General features: G+C 47.6%; 2 protein-coding genes across 3 annotated transcripts; one reads left to right on the top strand and one right to left on the bottom strand.

Moving 5' to 3' along the window:
• Positions 1-675: 675 nt before the first annotated feature.
• pan2 (poly(A) specific ribonuclease subunit PAN2) lies at positions 676-7,845 on the top strand. 2 transcript variants are annotated; one of them, XM_057040283.1, is made up of 26 exons: positions 676-794; positions 1,214-1,519; positions 1,629-1,798; positions 1,889-2,009; positions 2,126-2,203; positions 2,279-2,549; positions 2,642-2,987; positions 3,525-3,621; positions 3,745-3,864; positions 3,946-4,065; positions 4,134-4,262; positions 4,337-4,536; positions 4,622-4,770; positions 4,914-5,017; positions 5,106-5,204; positions 5,290-5,378; positions 5,478-5,622; positions 5,705-5,842; positions 5,907-5,966; positions 6,038-6,128; positions 6,200-6,357; positions 6,623-6,766; positions 6,847-7,026; positions 7,121-7,214; positions 7,329-7,520; positions 7,621-7,845. In XM_057040283.1, exons 2-26 carry the CDS (start codon positions 1,232-1,234, stop codon positions 7,653-7,655), a joined length of 3,618 nt encoding a protein of 1,205 aa, XP_056896263.1. In that variant the 5' UTR covers positions 676-794; positions 1,214-1,231; the 3' UTR covers positions 7,656-7,845. The 2 variants fall into 2 exon arrangements, with proteins under 2 accessions (XP_056896263.1, XP_056896262.1); XM_057040282.1 differs by having other exon boundaries at positions 7,329-7,532.
• Positions 7,846-8,783: 938 nt separating this feature from the next.
• On the bottom strand, positions 8,784-19,640 carry spats2 (spermatogenesis associated serine rich 2). Its single transcript, XM_057040313.1, is given in 15 exon segments — positions 8,784-11,343; positions 11,346-11,429; positions 11,515-11,568; positions 11,570-11,673; positions 11,763-11,865; positions 11,960-12,069; positions 13,648-13,706; positions 14,044-14,179; positions 14,277-14,453; positions 14,809-15,031; positions 15,136-15,185; positions 15,603-15,711; positions 16,683-16,762; positions 17,360-17,604; positions 19,481-19,640. Coding segments are annotated over 14 exon segments (1,479 nt in total). The 5' UTR covers positions 17,385-17,604; positions 19,481-19,640; the 3' UTR covers positions 8,784-11,178.
• Positions 19,641-20,184: the final 544 nt, after the last annotated feature.

The raw sequence follows: 20,184 nt of genomic DNA, 5'->3' as shown, positions 1-20,184 counted from the left end.
AAATTAACCTACATTCTTATCAGATTTAAAAAAAAAAAATCCACATGAAGGTAGTTGAGGCAATAAAAGTTTATAACCACAATTAATGTGCTTGTGATTAAGTTGCGCATCGAAGGAAATTGAATTTGTCTCCGTTTCAAGGGCAGTGGTGGACCGTTGAGAAAAACTTCCCGTGGATGTCCACAATCTGTCCCCCTTCTCTACCAGAGAAAAACCTTTGACGATTTTTTGAAAATAAATTAACAGTATATACTTGTGTTCCTTCCTCCATCCTTGCCTTTCACGTTCCGTTCTTTGGTAGTCGGTGGTTTAAACCACGATTTGATTCCTTATTGTACATTTTATACTGTAAAACTCACACGATGTGACTCGAGTTTAACAAGTAACAACAATTAACGCATTTTAATTTATTGATGAGATTATCGTTCATCCATGTTTCCCCTTGTCGAGAACTAGTTGGTTAGATGCGTTTTCAACGGGGAAATAATTGTTTTTGTATCAACTCTTTTAGTTTGCTCATAAACATTTGAGGGGGAAAAACCACAGCTGACCTACAAATGTGGCGAAGAAAGACAAAAAAATAAATTGATTCAGAACTATTATAACTTGATTATCCAACGATTTACTGTCCGTACAAGTGACCCAAAGATTATAAAACGTTTTTTGTTTTATTTTTAAAGTTTTTTTTTTCAGCAGCACTTGAACGCACCTCGTACTCCGGAAGTGTTTTGTTGTTTTTGTTGTGAATGTAACCACCATGGACTCATATGGGATAAATCGTATTTCAAGTAAAGGTTGGTTTAAAGTTTTAAATTAATATGAACAAGCTTTTGGAGTTTAAAATGAAGTGGCCCACCGTCATCACTGTCGCATCTTCAGAAAGCGACCGTTGTGGCGCTGCTTTTCATGATGCACAGTTAGCTTGTTAGCTTGCTAACCGCAAAGAGCTCCTAAGTGTGCATCCGAGAACATTTCAGTTTCTGCGTAGTTTCTACGTGTTTTATTTCAGCGTAAATCAATTCAGTTCAGTTCAGTTCAATTCAAGTATACAGCCTCCAGACCTTTGCTAGCTGTTAGTTAAATTCCTTTATATCTGTCGCTACTATGCTAAGCGTCAACCTGTGTTTGTGTGTTCTAAGATAACATATAGAATGCATGCGTTCACTGTCTGGTAGTTGGGTTATAAATTCGCTAAATTATCTCCCTTTGAAAGGTTAATTTAGGCGTACCCATGATGAACTTCGACGGTCTCGACCCTGGGATGGGTGAGTACCCACCCAGCCTTCACGGAACTTTAGATGCGGGGATGGAGCCCTCCCTGGACCCCCATCTCAACCCGGGTTTACTACAGGGTGTGGAGCTCGACCCCGAGGGGCTTACTGTGACTGTCCCCGAGTCTGTGCACCTCATGGAGGGAATGTTTTCCGAGCTCCACAGTGTAGTCTCGGAAGTTGGCATCCCAGTCACTGCAACACACTTTGATCTCCAGGAGGAAATGCTCTGGATGGGGAACCACAGAGTAAGAGCTTCCACTGCGATGCTTCAGCTCCAATATTGTTTCCGTTTTATTGGGAAGGCTCGCATTCTTTATAACCATTTATATTCCTCAACTTGCTCTTTTCTGCTAGGGTCATGTCACCTCATTCTTTGGACCAACAATGGATCGTCATTCTTCTTTCCAAGTGCATGCGACAGATGACGTGCGGCACATTCACAGTCTTGAAACAGGCGTTTTGTTTCTTTCAAAGTCCAATCTCAAATGCCACACGCGCGGGGGGCTCGTGATGTTTGACTACCCGTGAGTAACACACGCACAAAAAATTGGTTTTGTACTGTTTTTGTACCTATCGATTGTAGAAGCCATGTAATGTGTATGTTTGTTTCTCAGGATGGACGAAGGCGCTGACATGCACAGTCTCCTCATGACTGACAACAACTGTTTGCTGATGGGCGGACTGCAGAACTACGTGGTTGAAGTTGACTTGAACACTGTTCAAGAAGCTCAGAAGGTGAGAGAAGTTTGTTAAATTCGGATCGTGCTTCCATAATGTCCAAGGTCACATGACCAATGAGTAACACATCAAGTGACCCGTGTGTTTATTTTTCTGCTTTGTGTTGCCGACAGTTCACCGTTGAAGTCCCCGGTGTGGCGATATTGCGACAAAGCAATCGTTACTTCTTCTGTGGACACACTTCTGGCAAAGTAGGAGCTGGTGAAGCTGGTTTAAGAAACTATAAGACGTCTGCAAAGCGCTCACTCTCACACTGTCAAAAACAGATTACCCTGCGAGACTTGCGCACCTTCAAGATGGAGCACGAGTTTGACGCCTACTCTGGCAGTCTGTCAGACTTTGATGTTCATGGGAACCTTCTGGCTGCGTGTGGGTTCTCCAGCCGAGGTCTAAATGGCCTGTCGTGCGACCGTTTCCTCATGGTGTATGACCTTCGGATGATGCGAGCTGTGACACCACTTCAGGTTCACGTGGACCCGCTCTTCTTACGTTTCATTCCTACCTACACGTCACGGCTGGCGATCATCTCACAGACGGGTATCAGTCGGGGAACGTGGGCTTGTTTGATTGTGCCATCAACATTTTAACTTCCTGGATCTTAAGAACCGCTCCGCCTCCCCTTTCTTTAGGTCAGTGCCAGTTCTGCGAGCCCACCGGTCTCGCCAACATGGCGGATATCTTTCACGTCAACACAGTGGGCCAGTTGCTCATGAGCTTCGACGTGTCTGCCAGCAAACAAGCTTTGGCCTTCGGGGATTCTGGCGGATGCGTTCATCTTTGGTCGGACGCCCCAGAGGTTTCGTTTAACGACTATTCCCGTGAGACAGATTTTGCGGTGCCCTGCCACGTGGACACGCTGCCTCAGCTGGACTGGAACCACGACCTGCTGCCGCTCTCGCTCATCCCCATGCCGCTGACCAGCACGGAGCCACTGTTGTCAGACTGGCCTGCTGCACTGGCGACACCCAGCCCCAGGTAACATGGCAACAGCAGCTGTGGCAACATTGCACAAAAGAATCAGCTGGATTAAAAATACAACAATTTATCTACGTTAACTCAGTTGGCTCCTCGATCATTTGCCAGAAATATTTTAGACTTCTTCATCGTCATCACTCCAACCGCACTAATAAAAAGTATCAAATAATGTTACAATAATATTACTGATCTGAGAACGATTGGCAAAATAGTGAAGTTGGAAATTATCAAACGTGAGACAGTAAAAAGGTTGGCTTTGGTCTTTAGTCGTGGTTTGTATACATAAGCAGAAATATGGAATGTTTCTGGCTCTAACTTGAAACTTGTGGTTTAATAATAAACGTCAACACAAGACCTGTGCTTTTTCGTCTCAGGCAGAAGGTGGAACTCTTACTTCTCCCTCCTGCAGACAGTCGACGTTCGCTGTCTTGAAGACGTGACCTTTTGCTTTGTGGTCACTGATTTTGAGACACCCAAACAAATGAGGAAGGGAGGTGGTGCTTGTGGTTGATTCATTTAATCTGGTCTTTCCCACAGACGAGCTCCTCCCGCAGACCCTGAAATCCTGCGCACAATGAAAACAGTCGGTTTCATCGGTTATGCAGTGAATCCTCGCACCCGCCCTCGAAACCAGGCATGTATAACGACCCCGAAACGATCCGATTTCACCTCGCAGCACCCTTTTTTTTACAATGTTGATGAGCACAACCATAAAGACAAACTACAATAGCTTTTTTCTTTGTGTGCTGTGTTTCAGGTTCCTTACAAACTGAAGGATCCAGAGCAAGATTATGACAACTACAACCAGATCCCAGAGTCACCGATTGGGCGCGAAGAAGAGCCGCACCTCTACATGGTTACCAAAAAATACAGAAAGGTTGGAATTTTTTTTAGCTTTTGATTTTGGATTCCATAGAAATGGAAAATAGCAAATTTTGGGGTCTTTGTGTGCAATCAGGTCACAATTAAATACTCCAAACTTGGACTGGAGGACTTTGATTTCAAGCATTACAACAGAACCTTGTTTGCTGGCCTGGAGCCTCACATCCCCAATGCCTATTGTAACTGCATGATCCAGGTAGGAAACGTAAAGCTTATACGGTTTTAATTTTTTTTAAAAAGAGAATGAATCGAATCGTTTGTTAGGTTTTGTATTTCCTGGAGCCAATCCGGTGTTTGGTGCAGAATCATCTGTGTCAGAAGGAGTTCTGCTTGGCCTGTGAACTTGGATTTCTCTTCCACATGTTGGATTTGTCACGAGGGGATCCGTGTCAGGTAGTAAAATGACCTGTCTGTTCTTGTGGCTGCTGCCGTCTCCTGACCGAGCCCTACCCCCCCTCCGTGTTAAGGCCAGTAACTTCCTGCGAGCATTTCGAACTATCCCGGAAGCCTCGGCACTGGGTCTGATCCTCGCTGACTCGGATGAGCAAACGGGCAAGGCCAAACTGGGTCGCTTGATCCAAAGCTGGAACCGCTTCATCTTGGCCCAGCTCCACCAGGAGACCCAGGAACAGGAAGGCCCTCAGGCCTACAGAGGAGCCAGCAGCAGGTCGGCAGCGGGCGGGATTGGACGCTAAGACTGAGCATTAATAAGATCAGAGAAGATTTCATTTTCTTGTGTGTGTGTTGTTCAGTTCTCTGGGTTCCTCTGGTGAGTCGGTCATCGGGAAACTGTTCGGATGTGAGGTGGAGAACAGCAGTCTGTGTCGCTGCGGCAAAGAGACGGTCCGCACGTCGCTAACGCTGCTGTTCACCATGCATTACCCTGAACACAACTCTCAAGGTAGGATTCAAGCGTCCTCTCCATCATCAGTCTCCAGCATAAACTGTATATAAGGTCCCCGTAGTACGGAGTCATCCAGCGTCGTGACAGGCGGTAAAAAATGTGCACGCTGACGGCGCATCAAATTTACTTTGATTCATCAGACAAAGTAAAGGAGTACGACTTTGCCGAGATCCTGAAGAGGAGCATCTGCCTGGAGCAGAGCACCCAGGCCTGGTGTGAGAACTGTGAGAAGTATCAGCCTACGGTGAGTCCCACCCCCCCGTCACTCAGAGGCAGCAGCGGGCCGTGCGTTTGCCTCGTGCGTTGAACTTGTGCGTTCTCGACTGCTCCAGGTGCAGACCCGCAACATCCGCTGCCTCCCCGACGTCCTGGTCATCAACTGTGAGGTGAACAGCGCTAAAGAGGCGGAGTTTTGGAGGGTCCAGGCTGAGGTAAACGTCACCGCTTGTGTTCGGTGGTGAGCGATGCCAATACAATAAAATAGTTTGGTCATCGTTGTGTCGGGTTTCTTCTCAGTACGCCTTCAATAAGGCCGTCCAAAAGGAGAAGACGGAACCTGCGAAACCTAAAGAGCCATCACCCATGCCCACCGAGTGGTGCCTGGAGTAAGAGGCCTTTATATTAGAACAATTAACGCGTCCTCGTAGATCATTATGATGTTATGAAACCTGTAAAATCAGAAATAAAACTGTGCTCCTCCTCAGTGGCGAGGAGATGAGCAGCATGGAGGGCTTCACCTTCGATACGCGGGTGGAGGACCTGCGCCACGTCTGGATTCCTCTCAGCCTCAAGATGTCCATCAGTAAAAATCAGGGTCTGGAGATCAACAGCTGGTCTGAGGGAGAAGAGGTGAGTTGGGAGCATTTCGTAGGTTCTAAACTGCCGATTTCGTCCCGCTGTGTCATTAACGCGTCCCCGTGCCTCCAAACAGCTGAGTGAGGCCGAAGAGGCCGAGGGCGCCTCCCTCTATGACTTGGTGGTCACCGTGCCACATATCCAGGACACGCGCACGGGTGGGAATTTGGTCACGCACATCAAAGTCGGAGAGACGTACCATCAAAGGAAAGAGGTGAGACAGAAGAAGGTTGGTGTGAGCGACCCACAGCGGAAATGTGGTTTTTTTGTTCTTCCAGGGCGTCACACACCAGCAGTGGTACCTCTTCAATGATTTCCTCATCGAACCCATCGATAAGGTGAACAGTTGCGTTCAGTCAATATCAGTGAAATCTGTCTGCGGTGATGTAACGTTACTGTCGCGTTAAAGACTGAAGCCGTCCAGTTTGACGTGAGCTGGAAAGTGCCAGCCATTCTGTATTACGCCAAGAGGAACTACCACACCAAATACGACCTACGCAGTGAGCTGACTCACCCTAAAACCTTACAGTTCACTCATGTTCATGTGAGTCACCTGCGAATCTCTTGTCAGTTAAAAATCCCATAGATGCCAGCGTGCTGCTGACAGAGGCCTCGCTGGCTCGGAAGCAGAGGAAGAGCCATGCCACCTTCATCCCTCTCATGGTCAGTGAGATGCCACAGGCCAGAGACCTGGTGGGCCTGGACGCCGAGTTTGTCACGCTCAACCAGGTGAGGCGTCTACTGGCTGCTTGATACACACGACAAAGCATCCGCTGACCATAAAGAAAGTTGATCTTTAAAAATATTTGAATTGGGTGCAAATTAAACATTTAAAAAATATTCAGGGTGACAAAATATACGCATGATAAATCTATATTTTTAACAAACGCCATCTAGCGGGCAGTTGTGGTAATGTGATTTGTCGTGATGAAGCTAATCATAATGTAATTATATAATCGATCATTTTCAGAGATGTCACAACATATAATTGCAGGAAGAGGCAGAACTCCGCAGTGACGGCACAAAGTCAACCATCAAGCCGAGCCAGATGTCTGTGGCCAGGATCACCTGTGTGAGGGGGCAGGGGCCCAATGAAGGGGTCCCCTTCATCGACGACTACATCTCTACTCAGGAGCAGGTGAGGACCACGGACGGCAAAAGAAATCAAGGGGAAACGGTTAAACAGACATGAAATGTGTTTTTAAAAACTGCCTCCAGGTTGTCGATTACCTGACGCAGTATTCTGGCATCAAGCCTGGAGACTTGGATGCAAAGATCTCTTCAAAGCATTTGACCACACTCAAGTCGACGTACTTGAAGCTGCGTTTCCTCATCGACACGGGAGTTCGCTTTGTGGGTCACGGCCTGCAGAAGGACTTCCGGGTGATCAATTTATTGGTAGGATTTGTTATTTTTTCAGATTTGATGTCTGGTGGGAGTCATTTCAGGCCTGCTATCGCGCAGGAATCTAAAATAGATCTCTTCTGTTTAGGTTCCTAAAGATCAGGTCGTTGACACCGTCTACCTGTTTCATTTACCCCGCAAGAGGATGATTTCTCTGAGGTTTCTCGCCTGGTACTTCCTTGGTAAATTGACACGTTTATAATTAAGATCTGTGTTGATTATATGATCGTCTTTGGGGCACTCTTGGCTGGGTCACGTGACAATCTCTTTCCTTTTTCCATTTTCGCTTCTCCCAGAGCTCAACATTCAGGGGGAAACCCATGACAGCATAGAGGACGCCCGCACCGCCCTGCAGCTGTACAGGAAGTACCTGGATCTGAGCCGTGGAGGTGGGTCAGACGAAGTGAGGAAGGTCCTGAAGGGACTCTATGAAAAAGGCCGCCAGCTGGACTGGAAAGTCCCGGATTCTGACACAGGAGATGGTCAAGGTAGCCCCAAAAGTACGAGATAACGCTGATTTAGCACGTGGATGGGGATGAGGGTGACATGCAGATGTTGTGAGTGTAAGTGTTCTCCTTCCTCTCTCAGGTGCGGCTGTGTTTCCCTCTGTGATGGGACTGTGAGCAGAATTCATGAATCAGTGCCAGTTTAGTCACTGTCAGAATGTCCTACTTCTGTTTCCCTTTTGTGTTTGCACACACTGACTCAGAGTTGGAAAAGGTTTAGCTTGAGCGTTTTAATTTTGAATTTTGTACCGTTTTCTCCCATTTCAATAACTGTTTTAGTGCATTAAATAAAAAGTTCACACTTTCAGTTGTGTTTGATATTTAACTATCATTAATTTAAAACCTCTGACAGCTGGCTCAGAAAGAGGTCAGCAAACATGTCATAAATGTTCATGTAGCATTGTGATGATTTTGCCGATGAAAGCGTAAAATCTCATTTCTCCATCACCATTTTCTACCGCTACTTTGGCTGTTATTTGCCAAAAAACTGTTCTTTTTGCAAACAAGACTGGATTCTGTCCATTTCAGGGTGTGTCTGTTTTTAGGGGGGGAAGCCCTCCTCGTCCTTACTTTTGCATGCGTCATTCATTGTGAAGAAATGTCACCAGTTACCTTTGTTTTAAGTTCATGGGGGGGGGGGGGGGGGGGGGGTACTGTCCTTTCATCACTGTGTGACTTAATGTTTTACATACACTGACTGATTTGGGCGTGATATCACACATCAGTGGGGTGTTTGGTTTTTTTTCCCCTTTTTTAAGGAAGTACAACATGGCATCAAAAGTGTGAACGTTTAAATGACGCCTTGTTTTTGCCGGAGTTGAAAGGCTATTCCGCTTTCATTTGGACATTTCAGTATTATCTTTCTCGATAAGGCACCTTATAAAATTCAATTAGTTTACACATTTCAATTATATCCTGAGAAAAGATGTGACGCAAGTCTCAGGAAACCGAATTTTAATCTGTACAACATCACCATCTAGAGGCCATGTAGGTGAAATATATATAGAGATAAATATATCACTTTAAATTTTGATTTTACTTTATCCAACAGGGCTTAATTAGTATGAAGTTAGTAAATTGCATTTCACGTAAAATAACTACAAATGTGGGATACAACAGGATATCTTAGTGTAGCTCTTAACGTTAAGTTAATCTTGAAATGTGCGTCTCTACGCGCCTCAATATCCCAGGATTCCTTGTGGTGGTGCCTGAGATCAGACGTATTAAATAAACGTAGGCGCAAAGTCTGTATTGCAAACAGTTTATTCATAGTAAATGAAAAGTGTGCAATTCGGTGAGAGCAAGAAAGGGTGGAGTCGGGACAGTCGATGTCTTTGGTCCATATTTGGTCGAGATGAATGTGAACGGGTCGACGGGAGACAAGAAAAGGCACTTGAGTTTACAGTTGACTTGTCCTGGAGTCTACTTAAAAGGACGAACAAGCTAGTTTTAAATTCATTTTCTGACTAATATGACTATTGTGTACAAACTGTCCCAAGCGAGCACAAACTAAAGTTACATGGAGAGCGTGTATGAAGAGGGACCGGAGGAACGAGGGATGAGAGAAGCAACACAGATGAAGAGCTGGATTCATCTCCCTTGGAATCATTTGCAGGCAAGAAAGAAGGAAAAGATGTACACAGGGGGGAAAGAAATGACTTCTTTGGTAATTACCTAATCTTAAACCAGTCTGGAATGGAGTAAAAGAATAGAAATCCCAAAAATCTCAGATGAAACAGCTGAAGAGCTTGAACAACCGCAGCCGTTTATCAGATAAACAGAAGTCTGAGGCTTCAAATTTGGTAGTTTTCCCCCCTTCGACATGGCTCAGAGAGAAAATCTTGGAACTAAGAATTAGACCTTAAAGATACTGATCCAAAAATAGGAGATGCTGCCAGTATGGATGCGTTGGACAATAATGAAGCCCGTTTGATCACCAAGGGATCAACTGGTGTTCAGAAAAAAAGCAGCATTTTTACTTCTTAAAATGCTGCTGTAAGGTAACATATGGTGAAAAGTAAGTTAAAGAGGGGGAGAGAATATTTCAGAATGATATTTTTGTCCCGAACGTTTGATCGAGGGAAGACGTTATGAAGATGACGTGGCGATGCTGTAACCAGCAGTTTTACACTACGGCCTCTAATTATGTACACAAACGACACACACGGGGGCCCCACAGGGGGTCCCTGTCCCAGACTGAAGAAAAAACAAAAAAAGTTTCAAAATAAAAGCACGGAGGCATTCGCCCCTTTTTGTTCGTGACGAGAAAGAATGAGACGCTCTCAAAACAAAAAACAAAAAGTAAAAAATGATGCATTCATCAGCTTGATCAATCTGAACGTTCACAGATGGGGAGTATCAAAAGGGGGGAGAGCACAAGTCGCAGCTCACACATCACAACTCCTGATCTACCAGGTTCTGATTGGAAAGCCGTGGTCGACATTTGGAAAAGGCAAATGTGAAATCTCTCTGTGACTAAAGGCAACGTACGTCATCCGTGCGCATACACAATAAAGCTGTGCACGTGGAAGAAAACCCATCCCGATAAACACCAATAAACCAGCATGTGGACTAAATTTGTTGCGAGTGTAAAAAGGTGATAAACTGCGTCCGAGCTGAGGACAAAAGGACACGGTAACCCTGACAACCACTGGGATGGCGAGACGTCGCTGCCTGGAAGTACATTTAAAAGGAATATTCTAGGCTAAACCGGTTAGATGGGAAGCGGAACGTCACCGCATTTAAGCGGTCCGAGTACTTCCCGGATCATCTGGGACGCCCCCTGCTGGTAATCTACTATAGAATAAAACCCTCCCAGACTTGATTTTAAATGGCGCTTGGACAAAAAATAATCTGCAAATAACCCCCCCTCCACAAGATGGCAGCAGGCGTCTGTGACACAGTCTGGCCGCATATTTAGGTCATGATGGCAGCTAACAAAGAATTAGCTTATTTCGAAGGGAAGAAGTCAGCCACCTTTAAACCATGCACTAAACTGAACAGCCACGTTTTTGTACGTTTCCCTTCATTTTACTTTGAAATAAAACGCGATGCAGCCTTTCACCCAATTCTGAGGATGTCTCACGTCTCCTTCATGAGAACGAATCATTTCTCTCCCGTTTGTAGCAGCCACTAGAAAAAGCTCTGGATTGTAGCTTGATATGTTTTCCTAAACAACAACAGTCTGTGGTGAGGACTGAATGGTCAAAATTCCCACATTATTCCTACATCTACTGGAGTGTCCGTTTTCCACTGCGAGGATGTTGAAATGATGGATGGAGACGAACAAGAGGTGATGAGAGGTGAAAAACAGAAACCGTACCGAGACTTGAAATCCGTTCCATCCAGACGGTCTCTGATCGGCTGTACGGGCCGACGCCGGGAGCAGAGAGATCGATGAGATCGCTCGGGAGGGGGGGGGCGGGGGTCGAAAGGTCGCGATGGGGAGACGGCGAAAGAAAAATAAAGCGCGACTGCGGAACAGCGAGAAGGCTTTAAGGTGGAGAGAGATGGTTCTACGGATCTGAAAAATGTAAACTGGTATGCTATTCTTCACTGAAAGGAGTTAGCTGGGGGGGTGGGAGTGGGGGTGGGGGTGGGGGGGTTAGTAGACGTGTTGATCCCAGCCCGGGGTGTCCTATCAAGGGCAGTGCGTCCGCGGAGGCCTCTGGGGCAGCCCGTTCTGAGCGGGTCGGTCTTGGTGGTACGTGGAGGAGCGGGGGGGCCCTCTTGAGTTGTTGTGCGACGTTGGACCGGCAGAGGCGCCGTCGCTATGGTAGCGGTGGTTGGGCCGTGCGGCGCTCCTCCGTCGGCGTGGGGGCCGCCGTTGTACCGCTGACTGCCTGAGTGGTAGCCCGGCCCCTGGAAGGTCCGTCGGTTGCCTTGAAAAACCTGAAAACCGGATATTAAGAAGTCAGTTGAGCGCCGGCTTTGACTCACGGGACCGGAGCGGAGCGAAGGGAAACTGTGGGCCGACCTGTTTGTTCGGGGGCGGACGGCTCTCGCTGGGTGGGTTCTGGGTCTGGTGGGAGACGAGGCGGCGGCGCTGGCGTTTCCTGGAGGCTCGGGCCGGTAACAGAGGAGGACGTGGAGCTACAACGGGACCGATTTGAGTATCCTGTACGCGGGTGGTAAACTGGAAGAGAGGCAACAAGTGAGCCACAGCAGGAGGCGACGAGGTCATGTGACCCGAGGGCGGAGTCGACCCGAACGGCGACGACCCACCTGAGCCAAACCCCGTGATGCTGGACTTCAGCGGCTCCAGATCAAACGTAAATCTCACAGCTTTGCCGAGGTCCTCATCATATTTACGCTCGCTCACAAAATGCTGAAAACAAACAAACAAACAAACCAAGCCCACCCTCTCTTAGTCACCAAGCTCTGGGAGATACGTGGGGAAATGAACAAGGTCGTTCAATCACCTTGATTTCTGCGCGCAGCTCACTCAGCTGCTCCTCAGACATGGACGCCGATCGGTCCGTGAGCCGCCTGAGCTCCTCGGCTCTCTTCTGCCGAGTGTCCAGAGTCAACACTGAAAAAGAACACAGGTCACTTTCATTGTGAACATCAGACTCCACCAGACTCCATCAGACTCCACCAGCCCCGATCACCCTCCATCAGCCCCCATCAGAGCCCATCAGACTCCACCAGCCTCCATCAGACTCCACCAGCCCCCATCAGACTCCACCAGCCCCCATCAGACTCCATCAGCCCCCATCAGACTCCATCAGACTCCACCAGCCCCCATCAGACTCCACCAGCCTCCATCAGCCCCCATCAGACTCCATCAGCCCCCATCAGACTCCATCAGACTCCATCAGACTCCATCAGACTCCATCACCCCCCACCATCCTCCATCAGCCTCCATCAGCCCCCATCACCCTCCATCACCCTCCACCAACCCATCCATCCTCCATCACCCCCCCTCATCACCCCCCCCCACTCATCACCCCCCCCCGCAGCTCATCCAGTGCTCTGTAGCTCCGGCTCCAAATCCGAAGTGAAATATTTCTAACTTTCATGAAACGAGGCCGAACCGAACATCCGATAATCCCTAACCTCGTTTTCCTTTTCCACCCAGCAAGTTTCATTTTCCCGTCAGAGCTTCGTTAGCCTCCTGCTGACCTGACAAAGTGCATTATGCCAAAGTGCAGCTGACTCCGCGTTGACAGATAAACAAAGGTCACAGATAGAGAGTTTACGGCAGCTGTGCAAACGGCAACAACACCAACACAGCGGTCGAGGGATAAATGTCACAAGTTACATACAGCCCACAAATGGAAGAAATGGAGTAAAACTAGAGCGTTTTCGCCGTGGAGACGGACCGCCCCCCCCCCCCGAGGCTGAGCCCACCTGCTGAAGTGGGCACAGAGACTGGATCTCAAATGGATCCTGCCAGCGTCTCAGGTGAGGCCGCCACACTTGGGATGAGTGTCCAAGGCGCACTTTAAAAACGGGTCTGAACAAGCTCAAAGTGCCTCCGCAGCTGTGCAAGAAACAGAAATCCTGACTTAACTCAGCGACAGCGCCACTTTTGACCCCCTCGACTGTTAGCTTCACTCTGCCAAAACACCGATGCCTGGACCCCTAGTGTTAGCCTCAGCACCATCCGTACCCCTGGAACCCGACGGGAAAACCCCCCGTCTGAAGATTTTGAGCCGACTTTTCCTGCAGGAAATATTTAAGAGCAACCATCGGTGAACACCGAGTGAAGCTGGATGTTGCTCTGTCAAAGAAATATTAGTTTCTTCACTTTCCTCTCAATTCCCCCAAACAGGGCGCACAAAGACAGCATTGAGCCTCCCTCGACACCTGAGACTATTGGCCCTTTTCAGGCCTGCAACACACACCGCTGAGAGAATGGCCTACTTACACAAAAATGCAGTCCTGCTCTGTCATGTTACACGCACATACAAACAGCAGTGTGCTGCAGGTATAGGGAGAACTGGAGGGCAAGCGCTGCCGTTTGCAGGAAACTGGGACTTGCTGTTTCATCAACTATCTCCTTTACTGCCTCTCTGGGAGCGATTTAGGTCAGGAGCGAGGTTATCATGTGTGAAACAAAGTCCCGGGAGTGTCGTGGAAACGGGCCGTATTTGAAAATACTTACTGGTCTCCAATTTGACTTTGTCCATCTCTGTCAGGAGGGTCACTTCTCTGTCCATTAAACTAAAAAAAAGGAGAGAGAAGTGGTCAGTTTACCCTCGAAGTCGATACAAAGAGCAAACCAAAGGGTCACAACGGCGTCACGGCGACGCAGATCAGCTGGACCGACGACTCTCGTCCCCGACGGATCAGACCTTTCAGGTGGTTTTTGACTTTCAAACCCAACACATTCGGCATCATGTGTGAACATTAACAGGAGGAAAAGCTGCCAGCAACAACAAACAGCAGTTTCGTCACATACTGTATAACTACTCAATTCCCGTTAAAGAAACGGTATTTTTCCCCAGGAGGGCAAAGGTTCCAGCAACGCCCTCCGATTAGATGACTCAAGCTGACTCACCAGCTCTGAAGCTCCGCAAACGTCAGCTTCATCCTCTTGATTGAAGAATCCATCTCATCTTTGATCACCATCCGGTAGCGGGTCAGGGAGGCGGTGCAGCGCTGCAGGTCCTTCACGGAGCGATCGATGTTGGAGGCTGAGGGGCAGACGTCACACACAGCACAGGCGTCACACACACGTTTACTCCCCGTTTTGCCGCTCCGAACGCGGTGGGAACATCACAAGTGTCTGACCTATCTTCTTGGCTGCTGATCCATGCTCGTTGATGGTGGGCGCTAATGAGGAAGCAGGCGGGTGTGAACTGGAGCCATGCCTGTGTCGGGGCTTGTACCCTCTGGGACCCTGGTGATTCCTCCACCCCTGCTGCAAGCTGGGACTCGGCGCGCTACCTTGACTTTCTGCTTCTACACCTGCGAGAGGACAAATAGAATCACCAGAAATCATGAGTTGCGTGCGAGCTTCTTCAAAATGCTATAAAAGGAAGCAGCAGAAGAGATGAGCAGATTTGCTGTAGGTGTGAAGCTGCATAGTCTGGCGCGGCTGCCTGCCAGTATAACTACAAAGGCAACGAGGTTGTCTCAGCTATGCTGACGGAGGCAGCCAGACTGCTTTTAAAAGCATAAATCTCTCACTCGCTGTCAATCCTCCAACATCTTAAACTGTCAACAATGACCGTGGGAAAATAATCCACCGCCAACGAGCCGACCCAGATGTTGTAAATGCTGAGAGGCTCAAACAAACCCCGTTTATCAGAGCACTGGTTACCGGTGGTTTCGGATGAGGCGGGTTCAGAGTCCAGCTCGGCCGCATCCAGAGAGGCGGAGTCCAACTGTTCGCTAAGAGAGTCGAGAGACTCGCCGTCCACCGCGGACCCGTTGGCGTGGAAACCGTTCATCTCGTCCTTGCCGTCCACGGGCGGCGTGGCCTCAGGGGGAGCGGGCTCAGCAGGGGCCTCTGGCTGAGGCTTGGGCTTCTTTTTCTTCTTGGGCTGGACAGAAAGACAAATACCAGCGGTCAACATCTCCGTTTCAATCGTCTCATCGTGTCCTGGATCCAAACGACAACGCCCATTCAACTTGGGGGTCTGCTCACCTTCTTCTTGCCGGTGACATTCCACTCCTTCAGGATCTCCACCGCGCTACCTGAAAGTCAGAGGTTTGCAGCGGTGACAATCATACGCAGTGCAGCCGCATCACACCGTCCCCGCGCACGAGCGTCCCCGGGTGTGTTTCCAACGCAGCGCTAAAATTAGGAACAATGCGGCGTGACGCAACACCGCGCTCTATTATTACACTCATCAAAGTAAAGCTATGCAAACGACGTTCAGGCATCTGACTGCCAAGCACGGCAGGCATGAGGAGGGAAAGGAAAACCTGTTCTCGAAGGTCATGTTTCAGACACGGCTCACATGCTCAGACTAGCGCTGGTGCGTACATGCCGATAACGCCGGCGCGTACGTCACCGCCGCCACAGGATTTATGTCAAGTGGGGTGGGGGTCAGGCCGCGTTTGAGCAATTGTTATTTGCTTTTAAATCGGGGACGAACGGAGACGTCGTACCTTCTAGGAAAGCTTGAACGGCTTTGTCGACGCAGTTCTCAAAATGCTGCAACACCAGCACGATCTCGTTGTTACTTTTGTTGGGGACGACGGCCCTGACGGCACTGATCTGCAGAAAGAAAAAAAAAAAAACAGGAAGAGGACAAGAGTTTATTATTAGATCAGTCTGATTTACTGGTTTCAACTTTTATCCTATTTGGTTTGATCAGATGCCCTCGTGAAAAAAATTAGATAAAAATCCTAAAACAATATCTTCTCAACGGGTTACTGACGACAACGTGGGCAGAGAGGCAGGCAAAAGAGACCTTAACCTGATCAGTACAGTCACAGTACTTAACAGGTCACACAAGGCGGTGCCATTCTCGCCACCGTCAAAAAACACCCAAAGTTGAGTTGAAACCAACCTCGGGCTTTAATTCATGGACTGCAACCATGAAAGCAACGGATTTATTTAATGCAGACATTCACACACATTTAACAAAGTCAAATGTAAATATTTAGAATCCCCTTGTCGTAATTGGAGTTTTTAATGTATTAAAATAGAGATTCAATAAGATTAATAACCAGCGGCGAGAGAGAGAGAGAGCAAGAGCAAGAGAGAGTGAGCAGGAGAGAGAGGAGGAGAGAGAGGAGAGAGAGAGCAGGAGGTTGAATTAAATTGTCCAGGGTTTTAGGGACTTGAGCTCTTCTTTGGAAGAACTGCTGCTGACACCCCACCAGTAAAGGAAACTGGTGTCTAACTTGGACTTCCCTTTTAGTTCAAGTTTCAACAAAAGCTGTTTTCAGGTGATCCGACGTGGCAAAGAGCTGAAGGAAAAATGCACTTTATCAACTGGAGCAGCTGCTCACGCCGACATCTCGCCCTCTTTTGTTGCCAGAAACCAGCAAACTGGGAAACTGCAGCTCCCACAACTAATGAAAGGGAATGTCAGGGCTTAGCCGTAAATCCAGCAACATAGACACCAAGTATTTCGCAGTAGGATTAAAAACCTCTTGATACGGCATAAAATTTGTGGTTTTAAGCTTCACATTCATCCAATCTGCAACAGTGTGGCGGGCGCCCCACATCAGATGTCTTACCTTGTCCTTCATCCTCTCGGTGGTTCCTCCCTGACACATGACCATCTTTGAACGCGTGTCAAACACCACCCCAGACGTGTCTGCAGAAAACACAGGAAAACGACCTTGAGGCTCATTTGCAAACTGTCCTTGGAGGTCATTTGCAAATCAAAGCGGCCGACAGCGATTTCTTTGAAAGTGGTGCGCGTTCATAAGCCTTAAAAATGGACGACCTGGACTCATGAAGGTGTTTCTCTCACATTAAAAGGCCTCGACGTGAACAGCGTTAAGCTAAAGCGATGAAGCCGACTGAGGCTGAACAAAACTCCAAAAAGTGAAGGAAAAGTTGCGCAAACTTTAGTAAATTTGGGAGAACAAGCTGATAGTGAAGGTGGATTCCCGTTTATCTCACTACTGCTCATTAAAGCTTAGATGGAACTTTAAAACCGCTCCATTAATGTTTAAAACAGAAACAATCACGCATATTTCGGTGGCCTGGTCTGCTCCCCTAAAACCAAACCTGGGTTCTGTAGCCATTAAAGAGAAAGTGTGCTCAAACTAAACATTCATTTGTTCACCGACACCTGAATCCTGACGTCTGTGTGCCGCAGGTTCAACACGTCAGTAAAATGCATGTGGAATTTTGCAGTAAATACTCGGGATTCTTCTGAACAAGCGTAAATAAAGCAGATACATACCTTTCTGACTGTTCTTCTTTGCCATGTTGTCACACACGTATCAGAAAGGCTTCCTTTAAGGCTCTGCTAATCTCTCCAGTGTCTTCAGGCCCTTTTTCAAATAAAGGCTTTGGGTCCCCCCCCCCCCAATAAAGCAGATGCCAGTAAAGCTCACAAAGTGGAGGCTCAGGGGAGTGAAGCTCAGAACAAGAATGCACCGTTTAGGCAAAGACTTCCTCTCCTTTCTGCACTTATGTCATCCAGATCTGTGAGGGGGGGGGGAAGAAAACCAGCTGTTACTGGGACGACTGACTGAAAAAAGAGCCGTCATCAGAGCACAAAGCAGAAACAGAGACAGAGACACTGAAAGGTTGGTTTCAATCTAAAAGTCTGAATGCAAATCAAATGAAACGCAGCTCCTCACTGAATCAGAAGCACATTTTCATAAGTCGTCTCCTGTCCGGCAGCTGCAGGTTGAAATTTAAAAAAAAATATCTGCAGTTAGTATCAGTCTTGGCATGGTTGCATGCAGTTTGAAGACAGGAACATGTTCTTAAGGAATTTCCTTTTTCCTCATGTACAACGAGAGCGCATTCCCGATCCGAGCCCTCTGCCAATCCCCGAGTTTGACACAGTAACAGCTGCTATTTTCTGCTCTTCCAACAGGCGTGATGAAGAAATTCCCCCGAGAAGTTTACGCACAGCCATCCGGCGAAGACATCAGCGCCGTCTCTGGGTGACACGTTTCGGAATTTTCAGTTTTCCTTTTCGAGTTTCTTTGACCACTTTACTGCTGCTCCATCCAGACTTAAAAATGCCTGTGCGAGCGAATCCGCGACCCCGGGTTTTATAGGCCAGCTGTTTTCCTTCCTTTGTAAGTTTCTCTTTCTGCCCCTGCTTCCCTTGAAAGGGAAACTTCAGACCTGCACAGCCCCACACCCTGCTGATTGGGCCTTGGCATGCCACGGTCATGGCTCCACACACACACCACACCTTTGCAGACGTCAAAGGCACACACGCACAGTCAACAAGTGACGCGGCTGCGGCTGCTGACGGGAACACAAGGATGCTTTATGTTGATCAAGAGGGATGGAGCGCCGGCCCGAGAGGAGCCAGGTGCACTTATGTTGAGTGATGCAGGTGAGAAAAAGCTGCTCACTCAGCACAACAGTAGCTGCCTTTTGATGCAGCAACGTTATGGTCCAAGGAGCGCGCAGACGGGTGTGTTGGAGGGTGTTAAAATCAAATCTGCAGGTGGCTGCAAAAAAAGGTGCAAGTAACCAGTTCTGAAAGGGGGTCCAATGGGATCAGTCAGTGTTCTTTACCACCATATTCTATATCTTTCTACTGGTCTGATAAAATTAAACGCCCGTTTTAGGTGAAACCACCTCCGCAGTTACCTCAAGAAAATCGCTCTTAAATAATTGTTCATTTGCGTTTGATAATCAGAAGCTCGCTGCCACGTCAATCACGGAGATGCGCCCTGCAGAGGTCAAACTGGGCTGAGAATTTCATCCCATTTTAGGTCGTTTGGAGGGGGGGAACAGAGGCACCCCGACTCGGCAGGTCTACAAAAACAACCGTTTTAAAATTAAATTGTCGTTTTGCTTCACGGACCCTTAAAGCACCGCTTCTTGGTAATATTAGCTAGATAACCCGGCCTAATGGCGACGGCGAATTACGGCGTGTACAAAATCGATCCCTCTATCATTCTATTGCCCCCCAGACTCTGATTCTTATCCTTAATGTTCTCTTCTAAAATGAGGTCGTTCACACAGCGTTTCATTTGTGCCTCAAGTCCGGAGGTTACGTATCAACTTAGCGTGCTAATGTTGCCTTACGTGATTAGCTTTGCAGGGACTTTGCGGGATAAATGCACCGTTTGAGCCAAAACCAGAAATAAAACACTGAAACCGAGGCTGCACAAGAATTACTGCAGCGCACGTACCGGCCGTCTCGGGGATGGAGCTTTAGATGGAGCCGTACCCGAAAAAAAGCAGCTAGCAGAAGGCTTCGATGATGATCAACGGGCTCCTTTAGAGCTCGGGCTGCTCCACTAAACAGCACGGGCTGCGCCAATATTACAGCATTAATTGATTATTCCTTCAGTCTGCTTGATGTGGAAGAATAATTAAGGCTTACTTTAGGTTGGCCCGAAGAATGAATAGTCGATTCTGGAAACGGGACACCGCAGCTCTAACCGCCAGCCGCCTTTAATACCGAGGAGTCCGCTGTGGGCAATATTTTCCTACGGAGGACTCTTGCTGGGTTGCCAGGTTTGATAGAAATAATCTCCTTTTTTCACACCGTCTGACAACGGAGACCAATCAGCCAATCCACACGCACACACACACACACACACACACACACACACACACACACTACAAAACAACCTAAAAGTTTATATCTTAGGTGTAATCAGAGATCCTACCTCCGCTACCTCTGGTGTAGTGATGATCCTTTTGATAAAAAAAAAGGGACAGCAAAAAGTTTGGTGAAGCAATGATTTCATATCATAAACATACATAAACGTGAATGATGTATTTTTTATGGATGATATTATTTATTTTTAGATTGGTGGAATTTTATTTTAATGATTGTTTTACATTTTTGTTTTTTTTAGAAACGGACATTTCATTGAGATGTATAAGTCTATTAGGTACAACATCAAGGGTTGAGGAAAATGTAATTTACTGTTGTGAATCAACTAATGACTAACTTCGGTGTTGTAACGCAATAGTTTAAGGTGGGGGACACCAACACAAACCTGGCAACTCATTTATCCACGTCGTCATTTCCGAACTCGAGGCTCTAGTTGCGTTTGTTTTGCTGCCTTGTCCCGCCCG

Source organism: Takifugu flavidus, chromosome 8 (genome assembly GCF_003711565.1).
Source record: "Takifugu flavidus isolate HTHZ2018 chromosome 8, ASM371156v2, whole genome shotgun sequence".
Lineage (NCBI taxonomy): Eukaryota > Metazoa > Chordata > Actinopteri > Tetraodontiformes > Tetraodontidae > Takifugu > Takifugu flavidus.
Note: the sequence above shows the minus strand (reverse complement) of the source record. Positions and strands in the feature narration are given on the sequence as shown.